This window comes from Salvelinus alpinus, chromosome 2, assembly GCF_045679555.1.
Source record: "Salvelinus alpinus chromosome 2, SLU_Salpinus.1, whole genome shotgun sequence".
Taxonomy (NCBI): Eukaryota; Metazoa; Chordata; class Actinopteri; order Salmoniformes; family Salmonidae; genus Salvelinus; species Salvelinus alpinus.
Window position 1 is genome coordinate 1,889,374 of NC_092087.1, and position 24,081 is coordinate 1,913,454.

General features: G+C 41.9%; 1 protein-coding gene across 3 annotated transcripts in view; it reads left to right on the forward strand.

The window, feature by feature from the left end:
* Positions 1–24,081, forward strand: part of LOC139552771 (lysine-specific demethylase phf2-like) — a 144,413-nt gene that overhangs the window by 9,904 nt on the left and 110,428 nt on the right. For 2 of the 3 annotated variants that reach the window (XM_071364805.1, XM_071364814.1), the window contains exon 2: positions 23,909–23,994. In XM_071364805.1, the coding sequence (XP_071220906.1) occupies positions 23,909–23,994 (86 nt within the window). Of the gene's footprint in view, positions 1–22,944; positions 22,998–23,908; positions 23,995–24,081 lie in introns of those variants that run through there. The other variant, XM_071364821.1, reaches the window with a different exon arrangement.

Genomic DNA, 24,081 nt, shown 5'->3' on the forward strand with positions numbered 1-24,081 from the left:
CATATAGCTGTATAGATCCAGACTGTACCGTATAGCTGTATAGATCCAGACTGTACCGTATAGCTGTATAGATCCATGACTGTACCGTGATAGCTGTATAGATCCAGACTGTACCGTATAGCTGTATAGATCCAGACTGTACCATATAGCTGTATAGATCCAGACTGTACCATATAGCTGTATAGATCCAGACTGTACCGTATAGCTGTATAGATCCAGACTGTACCGTATAGCTGTATAGATCCAGACTGTACCGTATAGCTGTATAGATCCAGACTGTACCGTATAGCTGTATAGATCCAGACTGTACCGTATAGCTGTATAGATCCAGACTGTACCATATAGCTGTATAGATCCAGACTGTACCATATAGCTGTATAGATCCAGACTGTACCGTATAGCTGTATAGATCCAGACTGTACCGTATAGCTGTATAGATCCAGACTGTACCGTATAGCTGTATAGATCCAGACTGTACCGTATAGCTGTATAGATCCAGACTGTACCGTATAGCTGTATAGATCCAGACTGTACCGTATAGCTGTATAGATCCAGACTGTACCGTATAGCTGTATAGATCCAGACTGTACCGTATAGCTGTATAGATCCAGACTGTACCGTATAGCTGTATAGATCCAGACTGTACCGTATAGCTGTATAGATCCAGACTGTACCGTATAGCTGTATAGATCCAGACTGTACCGTATAGCTGTATAGATCCAGACTGTACCGTATAGCTGTATAGATCCAGACTGTACCGTATAGCTGTATAGATCCAGACTGTACCGTATAGCTGTATAGATCCAGACTGTACCATATAGCTGTATAGATCCAGACTGTACCGTATAGCTGTATAGATCCAGACTGTACCATATAGCTGTATAGATCCAGACTGTACCATATAGCTGTATAGATCCAGACTGTACCTATAGCTGTATAGATCCAGACTGTACCGTATAGCTGTATAGATCCAGACTGTACCATATAGCTGTATAGATCCAGACTGTACCGTATAGCTGTATAGATCCAGACTGTACCGTATAGCTGTATAGATCCAGACTGTACCGTATAGCTGTATAGATCCAGACTGTACCGTATAGCTGTATAGATCCAGACTGTACCGTATAGCTGTATAGATCCAGACTGTACCATATAGCTGTATAGATCCAGACTGTACCATATAGCTGTATAGATCCAGACTGTACCATGTAGCTGTATAGATCCAGACTGTACCATATAGCTGTATAGATCCAGACTGTACCGTATAGCTGTATAGATCCAGACTGTACCGTATAGCTGTATAGATCCAGACTGTACCGTATAGCTGTATAGATCCAGACTGTACCGATGATAGCTGTATAGATCCAGACTGTACCATATAGCTGTATAGATCCAGACTGTACCGTATAGCTGTATAGATCCAGACTGTACCGTATAGCTGTATAGATCCAGACTGTACCATGTAGCTGTATAGATCCAGACTGTACCATGTAGCTGTATAGATCCAGACTGTACCGTATAGCTGTATAGATCCAGACTGTACCGTATAGCTGTATAGATCCAGACTGTACCGTATAGCTGTATAGATCCAGACTGTACCATATAGCTGTATAGATCCAGACTGTACCATATAGCTGTATAGATCCAGACTGTACCATATAGCTGTATAGATCCAGACTGTACCGTATAGCTGTATAGATCCAGACTGTACCGTATAGCTGTATAGATCCAGACTGTACCGTATAGCTGTATAGATCCAGACTGTACCATATAGCTGTATAGATCCAGACTGTACCGTATAGCTGTATAGATCCAGACTGTACCATATAGCTGTATAGATCCAGACTGTACCGTATAGCTGTATAGATCCAGACTGTACCATATAGCTGTATAGATCCAGACTGTACCATATAGCTGTATAGATCCAGACTGTACCATATAGCTGTATAGATCCAGACTGTACCGTATAGCTGTATAGATCCTGACTGTACCGTATAGCTGTATAGATCCAGACTGTACCGTATAGCTGTATAGATCCAGACTGTACCGTATAGCTGTATAGATCCAGACTGTACCGTATAGCTGTATAGATCCAGACTGTACCGTATAGCTGTATAGATCCAGACTGTACCGTATAGCTGTATAGATCCAGACTGTACCGTATAGCTGTATAGATCCAGACTGTACCATATAGCTGTATAGATCCAGACTGTACCATATAGCTGTATAGATCCAGACTGTACCATATAGCTGTATAGATCCAGACTGTACCATATAGCTGTATAGATCCAGACTGTACCGTATAGCTGTATAGATCCAGACTGTACCGTATAGCTGTATAGATCCAGACTGTACCGTATAGCTGTATAGATCCAGACTGTACCGTATAGCTGTATAGATCCAGACTGTACCGTATAGCTGTATAGATCCAGACTGTACCGTATAGCTGTATAGATCCAGACTGTACCGTATAGCTGTATAGATCCAGACTGTACCGTATAGCTGTATAGATCCAGACTGTACCGTATAGCTGTATAGATCCAGACTGTACCGTATAGCTGTATAGATCCAGACTGTACCATATAGCTGTATAGATCCAGACTGTACCATATAGCTGTATAGATCCAGACTGTACCGTATAGCTGTATAGATCCAGACTGTACCGTATAGCTGTATAGATCCAGACTGTACCATATAGCTGTGGATAGAACAAGTATTTGATACACTGTACAATTTTGCAGATTTTCCAGACTGTACCATATAGCATGTAGAGGTCTGTAATTTGTATCATAGGTACACTTCAACTGTGAGAGAAGGAATCTAAAACAAAAATCCAGAAAATCACATTGTATGATTTTTAAGTAATTAATTTGCATTTTATTGCATGACATAAGTATTTGATACATCAGAAAAGCAGAACTGAATATTTGGTACAGAAACCTTAGTTTGCAATTACAGAGATCATACGTTTCCTGTAGTTCTTGACCAGGTTTGCACACACTGCAGCAGGGATTTTGGCCCACTCCTCCATACAGACCTTCTCCAGATCCTTCAGGTTTCGGGGCTGTCGCTGGGCAATACGGACTTTCGGCTCCCTCCAAAGATTTTCTATTGGGTTCAGGTCTGGAGACTGGCTAGGCCACTCCAGGACCTTGAGATGCTTCTTACGGAGCCACTCCTTAGTTGCCCTGGCTGTGTGTTTTGGGTCGTTGTCATGCTGGAAGACCCAGCCACGACCCATCTTCAATGCTCTTACTGAGGGAAGGAGGTTGTTGGTCAAGATCTCGCGATACATGGCCCCATCCATCCTCCCCTCAATACGGTGCAGTCGTCCTGTCCCCTTTGCAGAAAAGCATCCCCAAAGAATGATGTTTCCACCTCCATGCTTCACGGTTGGGATGGTGTTCTTGGGGTTGTACTCATCCTTCTATTCCTCCAAACACGGCGAGTGGAGTTTAGAGCAAAAAGCTCTATTTTTGTCTCATCAGACCACATGACCTTCTCCCATTCCTCCTCTGGATCATCCAGATGGTCATTGGCAAACTTCAGACGGGCCTGGACATGCGCTGGCTTGAGCAGGGGGACCTTGCGTGCGCTGCAGGATTTTAATCCATGACGGCGTAGTGTGTTACTAATGGTTTTCTTTGAGACTGTGGTCCCAGCTCTCTTCAGGTCATTGACCAGGTCCTGCCGTGTAGTTCTGGGCTGATCCCTCACATTCCTCATGATCATTGATGCCCCACGAGGTGAGATCTTGCATGGAGCCCCAGACCGAGGGTGATTGACCGTCATCTTGAACTTCTTCCATTTTCTAATAATTGTGCCAACAGTTGTTGCCTTCTCACCAAGCTGCTTGGCTATTGTCCTGTAGCCCATCCCAGCCGTGTACAGGTCTACAATTTATCCCTGATGTCCTTACACAGCTCTCTGGTCTTGGCCATTGTGGAGAGGTTGGAGTCTGTTTGATTGAGTGTGTGGACAGGTGTCTTTTATACAGGTAACGAGTTCAAACAGGTGCAGTTAATACAGGTAATGAGTGGAGAACAGGAGTGCTTCTTAAAGAAAAACTAACAGGTCTGTGAGAGCCGGAATTCTTACTGGTTGGTAGGTGATCAAATACTTATGTCATGCAATAAAATGCAAATTAATTACTTAAAAATCATACAATGTGATTTTCTGGATTTTTGTTTTAGATTCCGTCTCTCACAGTTGAAGTGTACCTATGATAAAAATGACAGACCTCTACATGCTTTGTAAGTAGGAAAACCTGCAAAATCGGCAGTGTATCAAATACTTGTTCTCCCCACTGTAGCTGTATAGATCCAGACTGTACCATGTAGCTGTATAGATCTAGACTGTACCATATAGCTGTATAGATCCAGACAGTACCATGTAGCTGTATAGATCCAGACTGTACCATATAGCTGTATAGATCCAGACTGTACCATATAGCTGTATAGATCCAGACTGTACCGTATAGCTGTATAGATCCAGACTGTACCGTATAGCTGTATAGATCCAGACTGTACCATATAGCTGTATAGATCCAGACTGTACCGTATAGCTGTATAGATCCAGACTGTACCATATAGCTGTATAGATCCAGACTGTACCATATAGCTGTATAGATCCAGACTGTACCGTATAGCTGTATAGATCCAGACTGTACCATATAGCTGTATAGATCCAGACTGTACCGTATAGCTGTATAGATCCAGACTGTACCATATAGCTGTATAGATCCAGACTGTACCGTATAGCTGTATAGATCCAGACTGTACCGTATAGCTGTATAGATCCAGACTGTACCGTATAGCTGTATAGATCCAGACTGTACCGTATAGCTGTATAGATCCAGACTGTACCGTATAGCTGTATAGATCCAGACTGTACCGTATAGCTGTATAGATCCAGACTGTACCGTATAGCTGTATAGATCCAGACTGTACCGTATAGCTGTATAGATCCAGACTGTACCGTATAGCTGTATAGATCCAGACTGTACCGTATAGCTGTATAGATCCAGACTGTACCATATAGCTGTATAGATCCAGACTGTACCGTATAGCTGTATAGATCCAGACTGTACCGTATAGCTGTATAGATCCAGACTGTACCGTATAGCTGTATAGATCCAGACTGTACCATATAGCTGTATAGATCCAGACTGTACCGTATAGCTGTATAGATCCAGACTGTACCATATAGCTGTATAGATCCAGACTGTACCGTATAGCTGTATAGATCCAGACTGTACCGTATAGCTGTATAGATCCAGACTGTACCGTATAGCTGTATAGATCCAGACTGTACCGTATAGCTGTATAGATCCAGACTGTACCATATAGCTGTATAGATCCAGACTGTACCATATAGCTGTATAGATCCAGACTGTACCATATAGCTGTATAGATCCAGACTGTACCATATAGCTGTATAGATCCAGACTGTATCGTATAGCTGTATAGATCCAGACTGTACCGTATAGCAGTATAGATCCAGACTGTACCGTATAGCTGTATAGATCCAGACTGTACCATATAGCTGTATAGATCCAGACTGTACCATATAGCTGTATAGATCCAGACTGTACCATATAGCTGTATAGATCCAGACGTATAGCTGTATAGATCCAGACTGTACCATATAGCTGTATAGATCTAGACTGTACCATATAGCTGTATAGATCCAGACTGTACCATATAGCTGTATAGATCCAGACTGTACCATATAGCTGTATAGATCCAGACTGTACCATATAGCTGTATAGATCCAGACTGTACCATATAGCTGTATAGATCCAGACTGTACCATATAGCTGTATAGATCCAGACTGTACCATATAGCTGTATAGATCCAGACTGTACCATATAGCTGTATAGATCCAGACTGTACCATATAGCTGTATAGATCCAGACTGTACCGTATAGCTGTATAGATCCAGACTGTACCGTATAGCTGTATAGATCCAGACTGTACCGTATAGCTGTATAGATCCAGACTGTACCGTATAGCTGTATAGATCCAGACTGTACCATATAGCTGTATAGATCCAGACTGTACCATATAGCTGTATAGATCCAGACTGTACCGTATAGCTGTATAGATCCAGACTGCCATGCTGTATAGATCCAGACTGTACCATATAGCTGTATAGATCCAGACTGTACCATGTAGCTGTATAGATCCAGACTGTACCATATAGCTGTATAGATCCAGACTGTACCATATAGCTGTATAGATCCAGACTGTACCATATAGCTGTATAGATCCAGACTGTACCGTATAGCTGTATAGTTCCAGACTGTACCATGTAGCTGTATAGATCCAGACTGTACCATGTACACCACCAGTCAAATGTTTGGACACACCTACTCATTCTTTATTTGTACTGTTTTCTGCGTTGTGGAATAATATTGATGTACTATACCATGTGGAATCATGTAGTAACCAAAAAAGTGTTGAACATATCAAAATAGATTTTATATTTGCAATTCTTCAAGTTAGCCACCCTTTGCCTTGATAACAGCTTTGCACACTCTTGGCATTCTCTCAACCAGCTTCATGAGTTAGTCACCTGGAATGCGTTTCCAAACGTCTTGAAGGAGTTCCCACATATGCTCAGCACTTGTTGACTGCTTTTCCTTCACTCTGCGGTCCAATGTAAATGTGATATTTCCTTTTTTTTTTTATACAATTGCAAAAATTTCTGAATAATAATAGACTGGTTATCATAGACTGGTTAGACTGTAAACTCTCCTTCCAGACTCATATTAAGCATCTCCAATCCAAATTCAATCTAGAATCGGCTTCCTGTTTCGTAACAAAGCATCCTTCACTCATGCTGCCAAACATACCCTTGTAAAACTGACCATCCTACCGATCCTTGACTTCGGCGATGTAATTTACAAAATAGCCTCCAACACTCTACTCAACAAATTGGATGCAGTCTATCACAGTGCCATCCGTTTTGTCACCAAAGCCCCATATACCACCCACCACTGCGACCTGTATGCTCTCGTTGGCTGGTCCTCGCTTCATACTCGTCGCCAAACCCACTGGCTCCAGGTCATCTACAAGTCTTTGCTAGGTAAAGCCCCGCCTTATCTCAGCTCACTGGTCACCATAGCAGCACCCACCTGTAGCACGCGCTCCAGCAGGTATATCTCACTGGTCACCCCAAGTCAATTCCTACTTTGGCCGCCTTTCCTTACAGTTCTCTGCTGCCAATGACTGGAACGAATTGCAAAAATCTCTGAAGCTGGAGACTCATATCTCCCTCACTAACTTTAAACATCAGCTGTCAGAGCAGCTCACAGATCACTGCACCTGTACATAGCACATCTGTAAATAGCCCATCCAACTACCTCATCCCCATACTGTATTTATTTTATTTATTTTGCACCCCAGTATCTCTACTTGCACACTCATCTTCTGCACATCTACCATTCCAGTGTTTAATTGCTATATTGTAATTACTTCGCCACCACGGCCTATTTATTGCCTTACCTCCCTAATCTTACCTCATTTGCACACACTGTATATATATTTATTCTATTGTGTTATTGACTGTATGTTTGTTTAACTCATATGTAACTCTGTGTTGTTGTTTGTGTTGCACTGCTTTGCTTTATCTTGGCCAGGTCGCAGTTGTAAATGAGAACTTGTTCTCAACTGGCCTACCTGGTTAAATAAAGGTTGAAATAAAAAATAAAATAAATACAAATCATTATGGGGTATTGTGTGTAGATTGATGAGGGGGGAAACAATTTAATCAATTTAAGAACAAGGCTGTAACGTAACAAAATCCAGAAAAAGTCAAGGGGTCTGAATTCTTTCCCAATGCACTGTAGTCAAGCATACTGCTATTGGCTAAAGGCACACGAAGCATACTGCTATTGGCTAAAGGCACACGAAGCATACTGCTATTGGCTAAAGGCACACGAAGCATACTGCTATTGGCTAAAGGCACACGAAGCATACTGCTATTGGCTAAAGGCACACGAAGCATACTTCTATTGGCTAAAGGCACACGAAGCATACTGCTATTGGCTAAAGGCACACACAGCATACTGCTATTGGCTAAAGGCACACACAGCATACTGCTATTGGCTAAAGGCACACACAGCATACTGCTATTGGCTAAAGGCACACGAAGCATACTGCTATTGGCTAAAGGCACACGAAGCATACTGCTATTGGCTAAAGGCACACGAAGCATACTGCTATTGGCTAAAGGCACACGAAGCATACTGCTATTGGCTAAAGGCACACGAAGCATACTGCTATTGGCTAAAGGCACACGAAGCATACTGCTATTGGCTAAAGGCACACGAAGCATACTGCTATTGGCTAAAGGCACACGAAGCATACTGCTATTGGCTAAAGGCACACGAAGCATACTGCTATTGGCTAAAGGCACACGAAGCATACTGCTATTGGCTAAAGGCACACGAAGCATACTGCTATTGGCTAAAGGCACACGAAGCATACTGCTATTGGCTAAAGGCACACACAGCATGCTGCTATTGGCTAAAAGCACACACAGCATGCTGCTATTGGCTAACAGACACATGGTTATGGGCGATTCCATGGTAACAGGGTGATGCTGAGTCTCACTTTTTCACTTTAAAATGTATCCCAATCAAAAACCATTGATTGCAAAGTTGAACAAAGCATACACCTATATGCAGAAGTCTACTTTAAACAGTTACCACTGAACATGCTCCTGAAACACATTTAGGATCAGTCCAGATGTATGTCTCACTAACACAATTACAGTCAAATCTCCTTCAACTCTCAACTCACATTCAGAGATAACCTCCTTCAACTCTCAACTCACATTCAGAGATAATCTCCTTCAACTCTCAACTCACATTCAGAGATAATCTCCTTCAACTCTCAACTCACATTCAGAGATAATCTCCTTCAACTCACATTCAGAGATAATCTCCTTCAACTCACATTCAGAGATAATCTCCTTCAACTCACATTCAGAGATAATCTCCTTCAACTCACATTCAGAGATAATCTCCCTCAACTCACATTCAGAGATAATCTCCTTCAACTCACATTCAGAGATAATCTCCTTCAACTCACATTCAGAGATAATCTCCTTCAACTCACATTCAGAGATAATCTCCTTCAACTCACATTCAGAGATAATCTCCTTCAACTCACATTCAGAGATAATCTCCTTCAACTCACATTCAGAGATAATCTCCTTCAACTCACATTCAGAGATAATCTCCTTCAACTCACATTCAGAGATAATCTCCTTCAACTCACATTCAGAGATAATCTCCTTCAACTCACATTCAGAGATAATCTCCTTCAACTCACATTCAGAGATAATCTCCTTCAACTCACATTCAGAGATAATCTCCTTCAACTCACATTCAGAGATAATCTCCTTCAACTCACATTCAGAGATAATCTCCTTCAACTCACATTCAGAGATAATCTCCTTCAACTCACATTCAGAGATAATCTCCTTCAACTCACATTCAGAGATAATCTCCTTCAACTCACATTCAGAGATAATCTCCTTCAACTCACATTCAGAGATAATCTCCTTCAACTCACATTCAGAGATAATCTCCTTCAACTCACATTCAGAGATAATCTCCTTCAACTCACATTCAGAGATAATCTCCTTCAACTCACATTCAGAGATAATCTCCTTCAACTCACATTCAGAGATAATCTCCTTCAACTCACATTCAGAGATGTCTGCAGAAAGAATGTCAGCTATGACGTCATAGTTAGAAAACATCTCGTTTGGTTGTTGAACTACAGTGGATCAACACCCGGTAACGTAATAACGGTAACAGAATGACATCGTGGGTCCATCTGTACTATACAGAAATGAGCCATTATGAATGTCATTCTCTTCGTGGTGATGTATCCTGAATAGGTTCACAAAGGTAGAAACATTTAATATGCTCCTTTGCATGTCTGGCTATTATTCTAATGAACTCCGCCCCCAAACAAGACCACAATTGAGACCACAATCATAGATTGGATCTATATTTCAGAAGTTTGGACATCACAGTAGAGTATATTACTGTTCTGAGCTCTACTGAACTACACTCTACTATACTGTGCTCTTTCCATGACAGACCGACCAGGTGAATCCAGGTGAAGATATGATTATTGATGTCACCTGTTGAATCCACTTTACCCAGTGTAGATGAAGGGGAGGAGACAGGTTAAAGATGGATTTATAAGTCTCGAGACATTTATCCTTTATTTAACTAGGCAAGTCAGTTAAGAACAAATTCTTATTTTCAATGACGGCCTAGGAATAGTGGGTTAACTGCCTTGTTCAGGGGTAGAACGACAGATTTTTATCTTGTCAGCTCGGGGATTCGATCCAGCAACCTTTCAGTTACTGGCCCAACTCTCTAACCTCAAGGCTACCTGCCTCCCCAGACCTGGATAGTGTATGTGTGCCATTCAGATTGAAGTTCCTTTGAACGGGGTATGGTGACAGGCGCACCAGTTTGAGTGTCAAGAACGGCAACGCTGCTGAGTTTTTCACCATCTACAGTTTCCTGTGTGTATTAAGAATGGTCCACCACCCAAAGGACATCCATCCAACTTGACACAACTGTGGAAAGAATTGGAGTCCACATGGGCCAGCATTCCTGTGGAACGCTTTGGACAGTTGTAGAGTCCATATCCCGACGAATTGAGGCTGTTCTGAGGGTAAAGGGGGGTGCAACTCAATATTAGGAAGGTGTTCCTAATGTTTTGTACACTCAGTGTATCGTGTTGGTTTTAGTTGGCAGGGGTCTTTACGTCAACATGAATGTGTTTTGATGTATTTCTGATACCTTTTAATACTTTCTCTGGTAGATGTTTTTCAATATCCCTTTTCCATCTGTTTATCCAGAAATCAAAGCCTTCACACATTTCTCATTTTTAGGATGGAAAATTGTAGGTTCTTAGCTTTCATTTGACACCAAATTTGATATACTCCTAAAAACTTCACATATTGGTACTCATGGGTCCTTTTACATGCAAAGGACCTGATTTAACAAAGCAGACTGTATTGGCACATGGTTATTCGTTCTGCAGGCCAGGGGGAGTTCTGATGGGAGCCAGGTTATTGGTTATTATTGGAATCCAACAGGAAAATCAGAGGAGTTGGTGCAATGATACGGAGACATGTAGTCTGTGTTTCAGCCGTGTCCATGTAGTCTGTGTTTCAGCCGTGTCCATGTAGTCTGTGTTTCAGCCGTGTCCATGTAGTCTGTGTTTCTCTGTTTCAGCCGTGTTCATGTAGTCTGGGTTTCAGCCGTGTTCATGTAGTCTGTGTTTCAGCCGTGTCCATGTAGTCTGTGTTTCTCTGTTTCAGCCGTGTTCATGTAGTCTGTGTTTCAGCCGTGTTCATGTAGTCAGTGTTTCAGCCGTGTTCATGTAGTCTGTGTTTCAGCCGTGTTCATGTAGTCAGTGTTTCAGCCGTGTTCATGTAGTCTGTGTTTCAGCCGTGTCCATGTAGTCTGTGTTTCAGCCGTGTCCATGTAGTCTGTTTCAGCCGTGTCCATGTAGTCTGTGTTTCAGCCGTGTCCATGTAGTCTGTGTTTCAGCTGTGTCCATGTAGTCAGTGTTTCAGCCGTGTCCATGTAGTCTGTGTTTCTCTCTGTTTCAGCCGTGTCCATGTAGTCTGTGTTTCAGCTGTGTCCATGTAGTCTGTGTTTCAGCCGTGTCCATGTAGTCGGTGTTTCAGCTGTGTCCATGTAGTCTGTGTTTCAGCCGTGTCCATGTAGTCTGTGTTTCTCTTTGTTTCAGCCGTGTCCATGTAGTCAGTGTTTCAGCTGTGTCCATGTAGTCTGTGTTTCAGCCGTGTCCATGTAGTCTGTGTTTCAGCCGTGTCCATGTAGTCTGTGTTTCAGCCGTGTCCATGTAGTCAGTGTTTCAGCTGTGTCCATGTAGTCAGTGTTTCAGCTGTGTCCATGTAGTCTGTGTTTCAGCCGTGTCCATGTAGTCTGTGTTTCAGCCGTGTCCATGTAGTCTGTGTTTCAGCCGTGTCCATGTAGTCTGTGTTTCAGCCGTGTCCATGTAGTCTGTGTTTCAGCCGTGTCCATGTAGTCTGTCTTTCAGCCGTGTCCATGTAGTCAGTGTGTCAGCTGTGTCCATGTAGTCTGTGTTTCAGGTGTGTCCATGTAGTCTGTGTTTCAGCCGTGTTCATGTAGTCTGTGTTTCTCTTTGTTTCAGCCGTGTCCACGTAGTCTGTGTTTCAGGTCGGTCCACGTAGTCTGTGTTTATCTCTGTTTCAGCTGTGTTTCTCTCTGTTTCAGCCGTGTCCATGTAGTCAGTGTTTCTCTGTGTTTCAGCCGTGTCCATGTAGTCTGTGTTTCAGCCGTGTCCATGTAGTCAGTGTTTCTCTGTTTCAGCCGTGTCCATGTAGTCAGTGTTTCTCTGTGTTTCAGCCGTGTCCATGTAGTCAGTGTTTCAGCCGTGTCCATGTAGTCAGTGTTTCAGCCGTGTCCATGTAGTCAGTGTTTCAGCCGTGTCCATGTAGTCAGTGTTTCTCTCTGTTTCAGCTGTGTTATTGTTCCAGCTAGGGTTGGGCAATATTACGATTATTATTTGTTATTTTGGAATAACCTAAAAACATGAGAGCCTAATGTTATAATAAGAGAGGTAGAACAAACAATAGCAAGATATGATTATTGATTTATTACTACCACCACACTGCTGTTCAGTGATTATTGATTACCATTAGTATTTTATCTATTGATCATGCTGGTCACTGCATGTGTAAAGTATTCAGACCTCTTCACTTTTCTACATATAGTTTTTCCCTCATAAACACAAAACCCCATAATGACAAAGCAAAAACAGGTTTTCAGAAATTTGTGCGAATATATAATTTATTTTTAAATATAACATTTACATAAGTATTCAGACCCTTTACTCAGCACTTTGTTAAAGCACCTTTGGCAGCGATTACAGCCTCGAGTCTTCTTGGGTATGATGCTACAAGCTTGACACATCTGTATTTGGGGTGTTTATCCCATTCTTCTTTCCCTCAATCCTGACTAGTCTCCCAGTCACTGCAGCTGAAAAACATCCCCACAGCATGACGCTGCCACCACCATGCTTCACCGTAGAGTGAATCCGTAAACCTGGTGCCAGGTTTCCTCCAGACGTGACGCTTGGCATTCAGGCCAAAGAGTTCAATCTTGGTTTCATCAGACCAGAGAATCTTGTTTCTCACGGTCTGAGAGTCCTTTAGGTGCCTTTTGGCAAACTCTAAGCGGGCTGTCGTGTGCCTTTTACTGAGGAGTGGATTCCGTTTGGCCACTCTACCATAAAGGCCTGATTGGTGGAGTGCTGCAGCAATAGCTGTCCTTCTGGAACGTTCTCCCATCTCCACAGAGGAACTCTGGAGCTCTGTCAGAGTGACCATCAGGTTCTTGGTCACCTCCCTGATCAAGGTCCTTCTCCAATTTCTCATGTTTGGCTGGGCGACCAGCTCTAGGAAGAGTCTTGGTGGTTCCAAACTTCTTCCATTTAAGAACGATGGAGGACACTGTGTTCTTGGGGACCTTTAATGCTGCAGAAATGTTTTGGTTCCCTTCCCCAGATCTGTGCCTCGACACAATCCTGTCTCGGAGCTCCACATACAATTCCTTTGACCTCATGGCTTGGTTTTTGCTCTGACATGCACTGTCAACTGTGGGACATTTATATAGACAGATGTGTGTGCCTTTCCAAATCATGTCCAATCAATTGACTTTACTACAGGTGGAATCCAATCAAGTTGTAGAAACATCTCAAGGATGATCAATAGAAACAGGATGCACCTGAGCTCAATTTCGAGTCTCATAGTAAAGGGTCAGAATACTTATGGAGATAAGGTATTTCTATTTTTTATTATTAGTACATTTGCTAACATTTCTAAAAACATGTTTTCACTTTGTCATTATGGGGTATTGTGTGTAGATTGATGAGGAAACAAATAAATGTTATCCATTTTAGAATAAGGCTGTAAAGTAACAAAATGTGGAAAAAGTCAAGGGGTCTGAATACTTTCCGAATGCCCTGTATATGCTATCATTAGTATATTACCATTGTATTAATATATTCCTGCTACCAGCCTCTTCTCAGCCCTGTTTACATGACACTCACCACACACACACACACACACACACACACACACACACACACACACACACACACACACACACACACACACACACACACACACACACACACCACATATGCTGTTTATTATTATTATTTATTCTGCTACCAGTCACTCTCTCCTACTCCCTCCATGTATGTACATATCTTCCACAAATACTCCAGTATCCCTGCACATTGTACATTTACATTGTATATAGCTTCCTGTTTTATTTGTTATTTCTTGTGTTTTTTCAACATTATTTTCCTGTTAGTTATACTTTTTAATATTGAATACTGCACTGTTGGGTAGGGCTTGAAATTAAAGCATTTTACTGCACTGTTGGGTAGGGCTTGAAATTAAAGCATTTTACTGCACTGTTGGGTAGGGCTTGAAATTAAAGCATTTTACTGCACTGTTGGGTAGGGCTTGAAATTAAAGCATTTTACTGCACTGTTGGGTAGGGCTTGAAATTAAAGCATTTTACTGCACTGTTGGGTAGGGCTTGAAATTAAAGCATTTTACTGCACTGTTGGGTAGGGCTTGAAATTAAAGCATTTTACTGCGCTGTTGGGTAGGGCTTGAAATCAAAGCATTTTACTATGCATGTGAAAAAATAAAAACTTCACTTGAAGATAGAAACATTGAAGGAGTAGTTTGAACATTACAGTTGAGCAAAGCTTCTTCTAGTATAGAAATGATGCATCCCCCCTCCTTGCCCAACTTGGTCTCAGAGCATTTTGTATTATTCTGTACGTAAATCAGAGACACTCCATTTTGTGTGATAATGTTTTGTTTCTTATGGTATGTATTAGTTTGTGGATGTCCATCACCCATTTCATATGAGGTTACAAATTATAATTCGTATTATATTGTACGAATTTTCAAAACGTACAGTATGTTATGAATTTGCTAAACGTATGATATGGTACAAATTCTGTCTAGGTGGCTAACGTTAACGTTAGCGTTAAATCAAATCAAATCAAATTTTATTTGTCACATACACATGGTTAGCAGATGTTAATGCGAGTGTAGTGAAATGCTTGTGCTTCTAGTTCCGACAATGCAGTAATAACCAACAAGTAATCTAACCTAACAATTCCACAACTACTACCTTATACACACACACAAGTGTAAAGGGATAAAGAATATGTACATAAAGATATATGAATGAGTGATGGTACAGAACGGCATAGGCAAGATGCAGTAGATGGTATAGAGTACAGTATATACATATACATATGACATGAGTAATGTAGGGTATGTAAACATTATATTAAGTGGCATTGATTAAAGTGGCTAGTGATACATTTTTACATAATTTCCATCAATTCCCATTATTAAAGTGGCTGGAGTTGAGTCAGTATGTTGGCAGCAGCCACTCGATGTTAGTTGTGGCTGTTTAACAGTCTGATGGCCTTGAGATAGAAGCTGTTTTTCAGTCTCTCGGTCCCAGCTTTGATGCACCTGTACTGACCTCGCCTTCTGGATGATAGCGGGGTGATCAGGCAGTGGCTCGGGTGGTTGTTGTCCTTGATGATCTTTATGGCTTTCCTGTGACATCGGGTGGTGTAGGTGTCCTGGAGGGCAGGTAGTTTGCCCCCGGTGATGCGTTGTGCAGACCTCACTACCCTCTGGAGAGCCTTACGGTTGTGGGTGGAGCAGTTGCCGTACCAGGCGGTGATACAGCCCGACAGGATGCTCTCGATTGTGCATCTGTAGAAGTTTGTGAGTGCTTTTGGTGAAAAGCCGAATTTCTTCAGTCTCCTGAGGTTGAAGAGGCGCTGCTGCGCCTTCTTCACAACGCTGTCTGTGTGGGTGGACCATTTCAGTTTGTCCGTGATGTGTACACCGAGGAACTTAAAACTTTCCACCTTCTCCACTACTGTCCCGTCGATGTGGATAGGGGGGTGCTCCCTCTGCTGTTTCCTGAAGTCCACAATCATCTCCTTTGTTTTGTTGACGTTGAGTGTGAGGTTATTTTCCTGACACCACACTCCGAGGGCCCTCACCTCCTCCCTGTAGGCCGTCTCGTCGTTGTTGGTAATCAAGCCTACCACTGTAGTGTCGTCCGCAAACTTGATGATTGAGTTAGCTAGCCTAGGGTTAGGTTTAAGCTAAGAGTTAAGTTTAGGAGTTAGGTTAAATGGTTAAGGTTAGGTTTAGGGGAAGGGTTAGATAAAAGGGTTAGGGTTAGTTAACATGCTAAGTAGTTGCTAAAAAGTAGTAAATAGTTGAAAAGTTGCTAAAATACTAAAGTTGTCTGTGATGATATTCAAACTCTCAACCTTTGGGCGTTTATATCCATCCCATCCACCCCGACCAACCACCCTACTATCGTTTTTGCGTTAAATAACCATCTGTCTTATGTAACCATACCAAACGTAACTAATTTGAATGGCCCGGATTTACGTTTACTATGTTACATCTAGTCTATGACACCAGGCTGCCTTGCCGTAATTAAAAACCGTTGAACGCCCACACCAGTAGATATCCAGTCTTTTGAGCTGAAAGACAATGTCCAGAGGTTATCCAGGATGTTGCGCAACGATTTAAGTCAATAAGTCAACATTTTTGTCTTATTATGAAACAGTTGAAGTCGGAACTTTACATCAAATCAAATGTATTTATAAAGCCCTTCTTACATCAGCTGATATCTCAAAGTGCTGTACAGAAACCCAGCCTAAAACCCCAAACAGCAAGCAATGCAGGTGTACAAGCACAGTGGCTAGGATACATTTAGTTTGGAGTCATTAAAACTTGCTTTTCAACCACTCCACAAATTTCTTGTTAACAAACTATAGTTTTGGCAAGTCGGTTAGGACGTCTACTTTGTACATGACACAAGTAATATTTCCAACAATTGTTTACAGACAGATTATTTCACTTATAATTCACTGTATCACAATTCCAGTGGTTCACAAGTTTACATACACTAAGTTGACTGTGCCTTTAAACAGCTTGGAAAATTCCATAAAATTATGTCATGGCTTTAGAAGCTTCTGATAGGCTAATGGACATCATTTGAGTCAATTGGATGTGTACCTGTGGAAGTATTTCAAGGCCTATCTTCAAACTCAGTGGCACTTTGCTTGACATCATGGGAAAATCAAAAGAAATCAGCCAAGGCCTCAGAAAAACAATTGTAGACCTCCACAAGTCTGGTTCATCCTTGGGAGCAATTTCCAAACGCCTGAAGGTACAACGTTCATCTGTACATACAATAGTATGCAAGTATAAATACCATGGGACCACGCAGCCATCATACTGCTCAGGAAGGAGACGCATTCTGTCTCCTAGAGATGAACGTACTTTGGTGGGAAAAGTGCAAATCAATCCCAGAACAACAGCAAAGGACCTTGTGAAGATGCATGAGGAAACAGGTACAAAATTATCTATATCCACAGTAAAACAAGTCCTATATCGATATAACCTGAAAGGCCGCTCAGCAAGAAAGAAGCCACGGCTTCAAAACCGCCATAAAAAAGCCAGACTATGGTTTGCAACTGCACATGGGGACAAAGATCGTACTTTTTTGAGAAATGTCCTCTGGTCTGATGAAACAAAAATAGAACTGTTTGGCCATAATGACCATCGTTATGTTTGGAGGAAAAAGGGGGAGGCTTGCAATCCGAAGAACACCATCCCAACCGTGAAGCATGGGGGTGGCAGCATCATGTTGTCGGGGTGCTTTGCTGCAGGAGGGACTGGTGCACTTCACAAAATAGATGGCATCATGAAGGAGGAAAATGATGTGGATATATTGAAGCAACATCTCAAGACATCAGTCAGGAAGTTAAAGCTTGGTCGCAAATGGGTCTTCCAAATGGACAATGACCCCAAGCATACTTCCAAAGTTGTGGCAAAATGGCTTAAGGACAACAAAGTCAAGGTATTGGAGTGGCCATCACAAAGCCCTGACCTCAATCCTATAGAAACTTTGTGGGCAGAACTGAAAAAGGGTTTGTGAGCAAGGAGGTCTACAAACCTGACTCAGTTAAACCAGCTCTGTCAGGGAGGAATGGGCCAAAATTCACCCAACTTATTGTGGGAAGCTTGTGGAAGGCTACCCGAAACGTTTGACCCAAGTTAAGAAATTTAAAGGCAATGCTACCAAATACTAATTGAGTGTATGTTAACTTCTGACCCACTGGGAATGTGATGATTTAAAAAAAAACTGAAATAAATAATTCTCTCTACTATTATTCTGACATTTCACATTCTTAAAATAAAGTGGTGATCCTAACTGACCTAAGACAGGGAATTTGTACTAGGGTTAAATGTCAGGAATTGTGAAAAACTGAGTTTAAATGTATTAGGTGTATGTAAACTTCCGACTTCAACTGTATATTTGGGATTGAAGTGAGGAGACCTAACTGCCCACTTCGTGCAAATCTGTGTGAAGGCGGTGTCTTTTCCTTTTTGATATGACTAAAATAATAATCATGTTAAGCCTATGTTTGGTTTCAGGGTTTTATTTGAATGTTACCACCCACCAGCATAGCCTTGTTTATTCATCAGAAACAGCTGCAAAGTTCTTCCTCTTGGTGACTGAGATGAACCAAACCGTGTCCACTGGGCCTTCTGAGCAGATTCAAATAGGGGAGAAATGTATGTTTTTGCACCTCTGCTTTTTGTTGTGTGTGAAAATGATCAAAATTCATCGGATAATTTATCAATGTTCACTTATTTTTGAGCTATTCTTTATTAAAAATATATATGACAATTTTATAAATGGTATAATTGCGTGATCTGTCAGCATTTTGCAAACCCGCTCCCCCCGTCGCCCCAAGATGAATGGTTTTGACCACTAAAATTCCGCTTCACTACACTGCTTAGGTTGCTGTAACGTTAGCTAGAATCTGTCCACATAATGAAAATGCTCCCGAAAAATACAATTATAGGAATTTAAAGTTAGTTACATGTAATTTGCATGATCATGAGCAAAGTCATTGTAGCCCATCATTTCACATCGTCTGTGAGAACCATGCAGACGGGCTGACTCGGCTGTGCCGCTGCCGAATCCTACCTAAGGTTGCACCGTGTCCATTACGATGTGGAACAACGCATAGCAGCTATCTTCCAGTAGTTATCCATATTACCGGAGCTTCCTCCTATTCTTTCTAAAACAGATTATCGGCCGCAATTTATGGAAATGCCGATACTGTGCCGATACTGTGGACATAATCGATGGCGGAGGCAAAGATAGGCCAGTGTGTGTTTCCATCTTTTGCGAAGTTTTCCGAAAATCAATGTTTATGACAAATGAATCTCCAGAACCAGTCATAGAGGAGGTGGGTACAAACTTTTGACTGGTACCAACCCCGTCTGTTTTGACCCATAGTCGCGCAGATGTTGGTTTTGTTGCCAAACAACCAAAAAACGCCCTTATGTTATAAAATACATTTTACTAAGACAAATATGATTATTCACGTTCTGAATCGTTCAGTGGGGTCTTTTTCAAGCTAACGTATCATTAACATTCTATCCAGAAAGTCCGATTTCGTAACCGAATACATGCGATAATAGAGCTCTGTTGACATAACGTTATCGGTGCAGGTTTCTCATTTCAACTTTTGAGGATTTGCCATTTTGTGGTCGTCATATTTAACGTTTTTTTCCGCGGGTTGCAAAAAGCTACATTAGAATGACGAGCTGAATTAAATGTATAAGGCTTTGAAAATAACATGCTTGGTATATACGCGCAATGCTCCGTTGACATTTCACAGAGGTATATGCCTGTTCGTTTTTCAGAAAATAAATAAAACATAACAGGAATTTTGAATTAATATGGAAAGCATATACTACAAATTAACATACTACATGTCATGTCTCAAAATATCCATCATAACTATATATTGTTTTATATCCTGCGGATTTGAGAAGAAAGATGGCGTGTTGAATTTGGAAAGTGAACCTGTCAGGTAGCCAGTAGCCTTCGTTCTCTCACAGCATCCAGCTGACGAGATGCGAATCACCCTGATTCTGGCCACCCTACAAGGGTAATACCTTTTGAACAGATTATGATAGACGGTTGGGTTGTTTGGCAACAAAACCTACATGTGCGCAACTATGGGTCAAAATAGACGGTTGGAACCAGTCAAAAGTTTGGACACATCTACTCATTCCAGGGTTTTTCTTAAGTTTGACTATTTTCTACATTGTAGACTAATAGTGAAGACATCAACACTATGAAATAACACATGGAATCATGTTGTAACCAAACAAGTGTTAAACAAATCAAAATGTATTATATATTTGACATTCTTCAAAGTAGCCACCCTTTGGCTTGATGACAGCTTTGCACAATCTTGGCATTCTCTCAACCAGCTTCATGAGTTAGTCACCTGGAATGCATTTCAATGAAAAGGTGTGCCTTGTTATAAGTACATTTGTGGAATTTCTTTCCTTCTTATTAATGCGTTTGAGCCAAATCCATTGTGTTGTGACAAGGTAGGGGTGGTATACAGAAGATAGATAGCCCTATTTGGTTAAAGACCAAGTCCATATTATGGCAAGAACAGCCCAAATAAGTGCTTCACGGAGTTCAAGTAACAGACCCAACATACCCAAAATCAACTGTTCAGAGGAGACAGCGTAAATCAGGTCTCCATGGTTGATAAGCTGAGGCTGTTAACTTCATAGACTGTTCTCTCTGCTACCGCACGGCAAGCGGTAACGGAGCGCCAAGTCTAGGACCAAAAGGCTCCTTAACAGCTTCTACCCCCAAGCCATAAGACTGCTGAACAACTAATCAAATGGCCACCGGACTATTTACATTGACCCCACCCCCCCTTTGTTTTTACTCTGCTGCTACTCGCTGTTAATTATCTTTATCTACTTTACAAATTAATTTGACTAACCTGTACCCCCGCACATTGACTCAGTACCAGTACCCCCTGCATATAGTCTCAATACTAACCGGTACCCACGCACCTTGATTGTACCGGTACCATCTGCATATAGTCTCATTAATAATCTGTACCCCTGCACATTGCCTCGGGACCGGTACCCCCTGTATATAGCAGCATTATTAACTGGTACCCCCGCACATTGACTCGGGACCGGTACCACCTGCATATAGTATCATTACTAACCGGTTCCCCCTGCATATAGTCTCATTACTAACCTGACCCCCGCACATTGACTCTGTACCGGTACCCCCTGCATATAGTATCATTACTAACCGGTACCCCCGCACATTGACTTGGGACCAGTTCCCCCTGCATATAGCCTCATTACTAACCTGTACCCCTACAAATTGACTCGGGACCGGTACCCCCTGCATATAGCCTCATTACTAACCTGTACCCCTGCACATTGACTCGGGACCGGTACCCCCTGCATATAGCCTCATTACTAACCTGTACCCCTGCACATTGACTCGGGACCGGTACCCCCTGTATATAGCCTCATTACTAACCGGTACCCCCGCACATTGACTCGGGACCGCTACCCCCTGTATATAGTCTCATTACTAACCGGTACCCCCTGTATATAGTCTCATTACTAACCGGTACCCCCTGTATATAGTCTCATTACTAACCGTTACCCCTTGTATATAGTCTCATTACTAACCGGTACCCCCTGTATATAGTCTCATTACTAACCGGTACCTCCTGCATATAGCCTTCTTATTGTTATGTACTTTTCTTGTGTTACTTTTTATTGATTCGATTTTTTTCACTTTAGTTTATTTAGTAAATATTTTCTTATTCTTATTTTCTTGTTGGTTAAGGGCTTGTAAGTAAGCATTTCTGTAACGGCAGCCTTCCTCCTCTTCACGAGAAGAGAGGGTGTAACAGGGATCGGACCAACACGCAGCGTAGCCAGTGCTCAACATGTTTAATAAAACGATAAACAGTGAACACTTACAACAATACAAAATAACAAAATGTGGCAAACCGATACAGCCCTATCTGGTGCAGAGAAAACACAAAGACAGGAAAAAAACACCCACAAACCCCAACACAAAACAAGCCACCTATATATGATTCCCAATCAGAGACAACACAAAACACCTGCCTCTGATTGGGAACCATATTAGGCCAAACATAGAAACAGACTAACTAGACACACAACATAGAATGCCCACCCAGCTCACGTCCTGACCAACACTAAAACAAGCAAAACACACAAGAACTATGGTCAGAACGTGACAATTTCACTTTAAGGTCTACACCTGTTGTATTCGGCGCATGTGACAATATTTGAATTGCTGCAAAGAAACCACTACTAAAGGACACCAATAATAAGAAGAGACTTGCTTGTGCCAAGAAACACGAGCAATGGACATTAGACCGGTGGAAATAATCTGTCCTTTGGTCTGATGAGTCCAAATTTGAGATTTTTGGTTCCAACCGCTATGTCTTTGTGAGACACAGAGTAGGTGAACGGATGATCTCTGAATGTGTGGTTCCCACCGTGAAGCATGGAGGAGGTGTGATGGTGTGGGGGTGCTTTGCTGGTGACACTGTCTGTGATTTATTTATAATTCAAGGCACACTTATTAACCTGCATGGCTACCACAGCATTCTACAGCGATACGCCATCCCATCTGGTTGGCGCTTAGTGGGACTATCATTTGTTTTTCAACACGACAGTGACCCAACACACCTCCAGGCTGTGTTAGGGCTATATGACCAAGAAGGAGAGTGATGGAGTGCTGCATCAGATGACCTGGCCTCCACAATCACCCGACCTCAACCCAATTGAGATGGTTTGGGATGAGTTGGACCGCAAAGTGAAGGAAAAGCAGCCAACAATTGCTCAGCATATGTGGAAAGTCCTATAAAACTGTTCCAGGTGAAGCTGGTTGAGAGAATACCAGGAGTGTGCAAAGCTGTCATCAAGGCAAAAGGTGGCTACTTTGAAGAATCTCAAATATATTTTGATTTGTTGAACACTTTTTTGGTTACTACATGATTCCGTACTTGTTATTTTATAGTGTTGATGTCTTCACTATTATTCTACAATGTAGAATATGAGTAAGTGTGTCCAAACTTTTGACTGGCACTATATCACTCTGCTGTTCCAGCTGTGTTAATGTATATCTCTCTGCTGTTCCAGCTGTGTTAATGAATATCTCTCTGCTGTTCCAGCTGTGTTAATAAATATCACTCTGCTGTTCCAGCTGTGTTAATGAATATCACTCTGCTGTTCCAGCTGTGTTAATGTATATCTCTCTGCTGTTCCAGCTGTGTTAATGAATATCACTCTGCTGTTCCAGCTGTGTTAATGAATATCACTCTGCTGTTCCAGCTGTGTTAATGAATATCTCTCTGCTGTTCCAGCTGTGTTAATGTATATCTCTCTGCTGTTCCAGCTGTGTTAATGTATATCTCCCTGCTGTTCCAGCTGTGTTAATGTATATCTCTCTGCTGTTCCAGCTGTGTTAATGAATATCTCTCTGCTGTTCCAGCTGTGTTAATGAATATCACTCCAATGTTCCAGCTGTGTTAATGAATATCACTCTGCTGTTCCAGCTGTGTTAATGTATATCTCTCTGCTGTTCCAGCTGTGTTAATGAATATCACTCTGCTGTTCCAGCTGTGTTAATGAATATCACTCTGCTGTTCCAGCTGTGTTAATGAATATCTCTGCTGTTCCAGCTGTGTTAATGTATATCTCTCTGCTGTTCCAGCTGTGTTAATGTATATCTCTCTGCTGTTCCAGCTGTGTTAATGTATATCTCTCTGCTGTTCCAGCTGTGTTAATGTATATCTCCCTGCTGTTCCAGCTGTGTTAATGTATATCTCTCTGCTGTTCCAGCTGTGTTGGTGTGGATGAAGATGAGGCTCCAGACATTGACATCTACCACTGTCCCAACTGTGAGAAGACAGACGGAAAATCCACCAGTAAGTCTGTCTGTCTGGCGTACCTACTGCAGTCCTGTACCTGCAGTCCCACAGGCTGACACTGTACTGTGTTTTATTGATTAGTGT